Genomic DNA, 9008 nt, shown 5'->3' with positions numbered 1-9008 from the left:
AATTAGATCTAGCAAACCAAAAATAAAAAAAGCCGAAAGATGTCTTAGAGGGCAACATGCAGTTTTCAACAATAGACATATACATGCTGAGCTCTTAATGGTAACAAGTCTAAAAAAGCTGTGACTGTATTATAAAGAAACAACAAAAGATATACATGAACACCAAATTCTCAAACAATACAAAACATCTGACATAAGACAAACTGATAACAAGGTTGTATATTTCAAAAATTGAGCTGATGATGCAGATATGGAATTTTATAAATTTACTTCATACAAAGTTTCTGGAGGTAGCCAATATAATAGAAGTTCCAGTTTTAGACAATAGAAAACCAGGTAATTAGATTGGTTAAAACAACAGGTGATTGTTGATTACATGAGTCATTTGATCTGGTGGATAGTTGTCTCATTTGCAATCATACCAAATCATCTAATTTTCATATTCATCATAAGTCTACAGATAAGATTTTTAGTAAAATGTTTCTTCTGCAATATGTCAACTGTCATACTGGCACCTCTCGAACCAAAGTATTTGTATGGCCCAACAGCTAGTTGAAAGGGACATTATGATTTAACCTTGTACATCATAAAATTGGTTTCTGTTCTTGAACTTAGTTTGCTTCAACCAAATATTATCAAACTTGCACAGTGTTTTTTATCACCAAAAATACACATCAATCTGAAATTTGGGTGGCATCATTTTATTGTTCTTTATAAATGAAAAAAATAGTGAATTTGTTGTGTCCGATTCTAACTTTACTTTTCCCCCAATTTCTGTTTTTGTTGAACAATGAGAGAACTCAAACCTCTAAATAATCTCTAATTACAACATACAGAAATAAATGTCAAGCTTCAAAGAATACAAAACATCAATAGGTTTGAATAAGTACATTGTTTCTGCAAATTTTCAAGCAGGGCATCTATGTACCATCAACAAGTTATTCATTTATTTCTGTAGGGGATTTTTTTTTCAATATTTACATTTTGATTTTGAGATGTTCACCTAAATGATCTTTGGCGGGTGCCTGTCTCAGAAGTTATTACACAATCTCTTTTTATCTCTTGAAATAAAAGAAGTAATGCAATTCAATTTGAAATTTCTCATTTATTTCCCTTTGAATCTGCAACCATGTCAATATTATCCGGACCAGTATCTGTGTTAGCGTGTAATGGCTGACTGTCATCTTCCTCATAACATCCTTCATCTAAACCAAGAAATAGTTCCTAGTTTGTGTGTGTGGACAGTGTTTGAACATATCTAATGTCAGTCATTCTCCAAATAATGACAACATATGTTTGTCTATTGTCTGTCTAACTGAAATTACAAAAAGATTCAACTATTTATGTATTAAAAAGGATACATAAGAGAAGGCACAATAAAAGGTCAAATATGATAAGGTTAAAATGAGGCCTGAAGGAATATTTTCTTTACATTGATCATTTATTTTCATCTGTTGCTGCCATGCTTTTTTCCACAGATTTGCAGCACATATATATTTATTTTCACTTTAGGTTCACATTTATTTCCTGCAATTGTGTGGCAGAACATTAATTTTTGCATCTTATTTTGTTATATATATTCAGTTTTAACAAGACCAAGTTATTCATTTTCAAAATTTTCCTTCCCCCTGAAAATCAAATAGTTGTCCCCCTATAAAGAAAACAGTCCAAGATTAATCTGTCACATACAACAGTCTTTTTGGAAACATTTCTATCTTGAAATCATAATAGATACATTTCCAAGTAGATAAAATCATACACCATTTGATGCCTAATTTTACTCCATAAATATACAACCTTTTCAACCCTGAAGCACAAACTAAAATGATATTCCCTTCAACCCTCTATTTTTAAGAGGCAGAAATGTCCCATCCCAAGTCTGAATGGTTGATTTCCATGTTTTCTATATGGACTGCCACTCTGACATTTCGCAGCCAACGCCCTAAAGGAAGGCTGTCAGAAATAGAACCAATCTCTGACTTTAAAGTAGCATCTTGGTTTATATCAATTGTATCACTAAGTGTTTATTGAAAATTGTTTCAGTTGCTATCATTTTGTTTTTAGATTTTGATACTTCCTGAGGGCACTGCTAACTTTATTGTCATAAATTGTCTTTTTTGCAGTTCTGTATCTTTACTGATAGTATTAAAATCTCAACTAATACCTGCTGTATTACCCTGCCCTACTGCCAGATCCATAGCTGTCATTTCATCCTCATTGTGTATGGTTATATCAGCACCATGCTCTAACAAAACTTGAACAACACCTGGGTGATTCCTGTATGCTGCATATATCAGAGCTGTGCTTCCTGTCTGAAATAAAATCCACCCCAATTCAGGTCTTGTTGTCATACATGTAATAATTTCAAGCAAGATTATGGTATTATACCTCATAAATCAACCAATCAAAATACTTGATTTGGTATTTCAAGCAAATTTTGTATTCCCAGTACAGTTAGTGTAATTAGGTAACTTATTGACATCTCAGTGTCAGTGATATGATCATGATGATCATCCTATTTTCTCATTTCTGCATAGCTTTGGTAAGTGGTCTTCAAAATGAAACAATTGTTATACATTTGTGTATTTCTAACAAGAAAACATTTTCAAATTATTAATTTATGTTCTAAACAAAAATATTTTTATGAGTATTCATTGAAGAAATGAATTTATAACAAGTGATAACGAATGTTATTTTGCACTCGATAATGTCTGTATATTTGTAGATCGGTTACCAGTCATAAACGAAAGTTATGTAAGTAGAAATCTCAAGAAATGGTTTTCCATTTAGAAAACGCCAGCAGTATAGGATTTCAAAAGACTTGAAAGTTTTCTTCCCCCAAAAATAAAAATATCTTACTTTTACCCCAACAATAATGTAAGTTTCAAGTATATCAATCCTAGGATATTAGAGTTAGCGAGTGACATGTGAAAATTAATTTTAACCCAACAGACTGTACAAATAAAGAAGAAATCAAAAGTGTTAACTTCAAATTTCCCTGTCAATTCAAAGTGAAAGTACACTGTAGATTTAATAAAAATAGGATTACCTCATCAACATAATTAACCTGTTGTCCTTTCTGCAGACACATCCTCACAATATCTTTATATCCTCCAGCACTGGCTAACAGGAGACAGTTTTCACCATTACCTCCTATAGCATTCAAGTCACCATCATTCTCTAATAGAAATTCTATAGTGGTCAGCTGACCATAAGCTGCAGCCCACAATAAAGCTGTCAACCCACCAACATCATCACATCTGTTTACATCTGCTCCTAAAATGTTCATATAAATAAGTCACATAATCCTGTTTTTGCATTGAGGCTTATCATACATACATGTTATTACCAAAGTTTAAACCAATGTCATACAATACGTCCATTCCTTACACCCTGATAAAATGTTTGATCTCAGTTGAAATTTCCATTGTCATTTTTCATTTACTTGACAAATTGATTCAATTTTAATGTATCGATTATCAGGCTTCCCTCACAAAACTGTCGTTAATAAGTGTTTGAATGGATAAATACCGGTATCTTTTTTTATAATATCAGGTCAAGGAGGCTTAGAAATTTGAGAATTGTAAGGTTTCCCAAGCCTGCCAACAGTTTTGTATCAAATGCAAAAGAGCTGATACTTTTCTGACCTTGATCTAATATTGTTTTTATACTGCATCTATAAATGAACTCCTGATTCTGATTTAGAAAAGTGACATGGCATGAAAGCAACATTGCATGAAATATCACAAGTAGTTTGTTTGTTGCAGCATGTAATAATAAAACTAACCTTCACTTATCTCTTGTTGTAACAGTTTTATTTCACCCTGTGCTGCCATCTGGTGGAAGTTTAAATCTAAAATTTTTAAAGGAAACATAGATGTATTTATTTTACTGATTTGTTATATGCTGTAATGCATTTTGTATGATATATTTGTACTATATTACAAAGACTAGCAAGTACAATCAGAAGTTATATATTTGTACTATATTAGGGAGCGACCATTTGATTTTTATGGGGGGGGGCTAGGATGAAATTTGAAAAAAATAGGCAGGACAGGAGTTTTGAGTAATAAAAAAAAGGCAAGATGAGCAACTTGGTAAAAAAAAAGGCAGGATGACAATTTGTGTAAAAAAAAGTCAGGATAAACTAGTAAAAAAAAAAGGCAGGACCAAATAGAGTAAAAAATAAAAAGGCAGGACAGGGATTACAACTAAAAAAAAAAGCAGGACAAAATTTTTCATCCTAGCCCCCCCATAAAAATCAAATGGTAGCTTCCTTACAAAGACTAGCAAGTACAATCAGAAGTTAAGATAAATCTTTGATCTTGCAGAGTTGCTAGAAATATTTTTTTTCAAAATCAGTTTAAAATGAATTTGACTCAAGCAATTAAAACATTTGTTGAGAAATTGAGGTGGTCATCCTTTGGTCATCCTTTGGTCACTGAGTTGTAATTAACTTACATCTAGGTAATGGAGTTGTCGTCTGCACATTTCCTCTCTGTAAATTGGTCATTACTGTAGTTGGCTGTGGAGTAGAAAACATACATTCAAAAACTGAAAATGAATGAAAAAAATCAGTTGTGTGTTGTAGGATGGATGTCTCATTGTGTTTACTCAAATTTCCTTCATCACTTACTCCATCATTTACTCGAATAACTTTTGTTAGCCATTTCAGTTTGGACACAGAAATATTTACTGTAATAGCACTGATCTGTACATGTTAGTGTCAATCAAATATATACACCAATGTTAGCTTCCATTAGCTATAAGCAGATCAATTTATAAAATGTAGTATGCAGGATGGATTCTGAATGTTGACAACATTTTAGAGAAGTATATAAATATGAACTTTTATTAATATCATACCCTGGATCCATCTGCTGCTTTCTTTGTTGGTGATATACATGAGTCATCTTCTGAGTACTCTAAAACATAATGAAATTAACAGTTATGCTAAGAGCAACATGGACATGTAAATATTGGATTACTTAACAATTGTGTATCAATAATCAATATTGACTGCCGTTAATACTTTATTATCTGTGTATACTGAGCTATTTCAAAGTCATCAATTTGTTCATGATCTTCAAGTACTGATAGTGATACAAAGATAAGATTAAATATATATTACCATCAGCTAAAACTGAAGCTACTTCAAGGTCATTCAGTTCTTGATCACTGTCAAATGGCGATACTAATCTCAGTGATGGTGGACGCTTCAATGGAGAGAGAATAGGAGGTCTCTTTATTCTTTCTGGTGACTTCTTCTGATCTTTCTTCTGTAACTGGAGTTTGTCTTCGCTGTCCATCTAAAGATTGTCTTAAAAATACAAAAAAAATCATATTTTATTAATATCCCTTTGAAATCCTCATTTGTTCCTATTTTCCCCTATAGGAAAGGCAGTTGTATAAGTAGAATTGCCACAAATAAGTTCAATGAAAATTATTTGGTCTTTTCCTCTGAGAAATGGTCTCGTGACTATGAACTTTGAAACAAGTTTACATGAATTATGTTTGAAATTTTTGTGGGTTCTTTTTTATTATTTCTTTTTAAGAGAAACCATTATTATTCATTAATGTTAAGGTAGTGATATAAGGTGTGCAGTTATATTAGCATTTGTACATCTATATTCATATGGAATCATTTGGCCTTACTCCACAGTCATCGACTCATGGTAAAAAATATTTACTTTTAACCTTTTCCATATAACCATAATTTACATGTGTGTTAAAGTTTGGTAAGTTCTAAACCCTTGTTTTCGGTATTCGTAACGATTTTCTGACATGTCTGATTTGGCTGCCAACCAATCTATTCTTATCTATTTAATATGTAGACCCAAACAGCTTTTACTGTAAATAAATAAGGACTCCATGCTTAACATTGCTTACATATTAAAAATTTACTTTTTACCTTTTGTGAGAGAACAAATCAAGACAACAATAAACCTTCTCACTCCTTTCACCTATCTCAACAATAAAATTCCAAAGTGAAACTGAAACCGGAAGTTTAATTATTAATTCAATAAACTATGTCGGGGCTGGGAAAGTATGAATCTCCGAATCATAATCAATCTACAATATTTTATCGTTAAAACTCTCCAATAGATTTGCCTTTCATAAATCTCATTTACAATCTTAACAAAAATTAATCAAATAAAAAATAGAAATAACCACCTTAAAAAAAATCTACATATTTAAACATAAAAAGAAGGACCGATGTCTTGTTTGTGCGTCGAGTACAGTTAAATAAACAAATTGCATCTGAAGGACTCATGTCCTCTACCTAGAAGTAAAACATTCCTTGACGATTTACTATTGTAACACACAACCTGTTGAAAACTGAAGTAATTCAGGGTTTGGTGAACGTCACTGTAACCACAGGCACTTGTCTCAGAAAAAAATTCCTATATACCTTTGTTATATTAGTGGGAACAGTATGATATCAATATGTATGTTCCTGTATTAAAGTATATGTAGGAAAGCTTATATGTTGTTTTTTTCAGAGACAAGTGCCTGTGACTGTACTCCCGAAATGTGAAAATTAAAATAAAACGTAAAAATAACCCTAAAAAAACCAAATAACTTAAAAAATGAAAACATACAATTTGAGAAAAAGCCAATGCAAACAAACAGAGCATTACACAGAGAAGAAAAAAAGAAAACCGAAAGAAACTGAAGTCAAAATAAATCAAATATTTTTTTGCGTATTAATTATAAAGTATACAACAGCTACAGCTAAGTTTGGCTATCATCTAGAAATTGACAATGGGGTCGGTTGAAAACAAAACTTTACGACAAAAGAGATTATTCCAGCTTCCCGATTGTGAACTTTCCATTTCTATGTAGCTACATTCCAGTAGCGCCTGTATACAGAGTATATATCTCCCAATTAATACGATATTCCCGGGCTTGTATTTCCTATCCTTATTTCCTTGATAGAGGGTTGCTGCTCACAAGGAAGCTATTAAACCAAGAGTTCCAAATGGTGAAGTTGAAATCATTCCTTCATAAAAATCACGAGAGTAAGTTGACAGTCATGTAATATCAGTTTCACAGCTAGATGATATCGGATATAAGTTCCTTATGTCCTAACTACAATCCCGCTCCCTTTTCACAAATGTTACCTACCAAATTAGAATATTTACCGGATTTGTAATAACATGAGCAGCACGACGGGTGCCACATGTGGAGCACCTGAGATCACCCCAAGTTTTTGGTGGGGTTGGGGTTGCTGAGTCTCTAGTTTTCTATGTAGCGTTTTTTGTACTATTATTTGTCTATTTTTCTTTTTCTTTTTAAGCCATGGCTTTAATTGTCACTTTATCTTCGATCTATGTATTTGACTGTCCCTCTGGTATCTTTCATCTCTCTTTTTGGTATAGTTTAGTATAGGGAAGCGATGGGTTTGTAAATTAAAAAGACCAGGGTCATTTGAAAATGCCTGTACCAAGTCAGGAATATGACAGTTGTTGCCCATTCGTTTGATGTGTTTTGTCATTTGATTTTGCCATATGATTAGGGACTTTCCGATTGAATTTTCCTCGGTGTTCAGTATTTTTGTGATTCTACTTTTGAATGAACGGTCACGAGGTTGTGCTATCCAAATCCTATTTTCCAACAACTGACAGTCACAGAATTGATTAGAAATTATAATACGACAGTCCTGTGTCTATATAGTGTATCAGTTGTTGGTATCATAAGCAGTCTGGACACCGACAACACATTTCAAGAATAATTTTGACTGAAAATTGTTCAAAACGTGAGACATTTTTGTCTATCCTACAGTAAATGCACTGTATTTTAGTATATAAATATTCTTAATAATAAGATTATCCCTAGTTATTGGTTGGGTTAGCGAGGGCCCTCATGGGGTTTTTGATTATGTGATTACTTGGCCGTTTTTTTAATGATTATTTGATTATTAAGCCAAATATTTCATGATTATTTGATTACCTAGGACTGTATTTTTAGTTTATGATTATTTGATTACTAAAGATAAGCAAATATTTAATGATTATGTGATTATATTGGCAAAAAAATGGTGATTATGTGATTACTAGGACCCCCCATGAGGGGCCTCGTTAGCGTAGCTCAGTCTTTAGTTTTCTATGTTGTGTTTTGTTTAGTGTTGTTTGTGTATTGGTTGTTTTTCGTGTTTTGTTATGGTATCACTTTGTTTTCAACTTTCTTTATTTCGAAGTTAATCGCACTTTTATCCTTAAGAATTTAAAACATTTTATTGGTCATTGCATTTTTGATGACATATATATGGTTTATTGAACATTTACAGTATACTGTCATAATAGTCATCCCACAATTCATATTTTCAACGTATTTATAAAGATTGATGGATTTATAAAAGTTGATATTGCAACAGAGTCGACCTTCCAATGGGTATTAATTGTAAAACCCAATTGACAAACTCGTGATACCTAAATCCAAGTCAAATTAAAAAAGAGGAGGTCAATGAAAAATTATAAAATATAACGTTAAAATTCCAATCTAAGTATACTTGCAGTTACTGAAAGATAGTTGAAAGCAAATTTTAATAATAATCAATAAACCATGATTTCAAAGACTAAATATTAAGCAGTACACAGCCAAGGGAATGAGCAATTTTGGTTAATTGGTCTCTGGATTTATCCTTTGTGTGAAAAAGGAGTTTGATGTTACGTAAAAGACCGTTTCAACACCAAATTTGTTGGTGGGGTTTGTGTTGCTCAGTTATTATAAGTGTTTAGTTTTTCTATGTTGTGTTTTGTCACTGTTGTGTACTATTGTTTGTCTGTTGGTCTTTTTCGTTTTTAGCCATGACGTTGTTGGTTAGTTTTCGACTTCAGAGTTTGAATGTCCTTCTGGTATCTTTCACCTCTCTTTTGAGATAGAGGTCGAGCCTGACATGCTCATGTAGATTTATTTCTACCCAAATACGCATATAGGCTTTTCATCAGAACTAAGGTTATACTCAAAGTGTTTGTGTGCTCTGAAGGGTAGATTGCTTTCATTTT

At 32.3% G+C, this 9008-nt stretch overlaps 1 protein-coding gene across 2 annotated transcripts; it reads right to left on the bottom strand.

Moving 5' to 3' along the window:
- Positions 1–1085: 1085 nt before the first annotated feature.
- LOC143071732 (uncharacterized) lies at positions 1086–5994 on the bottom strand. 2 transcript variants are annotated; one of them, XM_076246250.1, is made up of 8 exons: positions 5912–5994; positions 5132–5320; positions 4867–4925; positions 4462–4525; positions 3788–3853; positions 3050–3276; positions 2165–2312; positions 1086–1315 (listed from the first exon to the last, which is right to left on the bottom strand). In XM_076246250.1, the coding sequence occupies exons 2-8, from the start codon at positions 5307–5309 to the stop codon at positions 1269–1271; spliced, it is 789 nt and encodes a 262-aa protein (XP_076102365.1). In that variant the 5' UTR covers positions 5310–5320; positions 5912–5994; the 3' UTR covers positions 1086–1268. The 2 variants fall into 2 exon arrangements, with proteins under 2 accessions (XP_076102365.1, XP_076102366.1); XM_076246251.1 differs by having other exon boundaries at positions 5132–5309; positions 5912–5958.
- Positions 5995–9008: the final 3014 nt, after the last annotated feature.

Source organism: Mytilus galloprovincialis, chromosome 4 (genome assembly GCF_965363235.1).
Source record: "Mytilus galloprovincialis chromosome 4, xbMytGall1.hap1.1, whole genome shotgun sequence".
NCBI classification, from domain to species: domain Eukaryota; kingdom Metazoa; phylum Mollusca; class Bivalvia; order Mytilida; family Mytilidae; genus Mytilus; species Mytilus galloprovincialis.
Note: the sequence above shows the minus strand (reverse complement) of the source record. Positions and strands in the feature narration are given on the sequence as shown.

Excerpts from the sequence above, each read along its gene's own strand:
- LOC143071732 (XM_076246250.1), bottom strand. The coding sequence starts at position 5,309 with ATGGACAGCGAAGACAAACTCCAGTTACAGAAGAAAGATCAGAAGAAG. Across the intron at positions 4,926-5,131 it reads AGCTTCAGTTTTAGCTGATG|AGTACTCAGAAGATGACTCA; the intron begins GTAATATATATT and ends ATTATGTTTTAG. Across the intron at positions 3,277-3,787 it reads ACAACAAGAGATAAGTGAAG|GAGCAGATGTAAACAGATGT; the intron begins GTTAGTTTTATT and ends TGAACATTTTAG.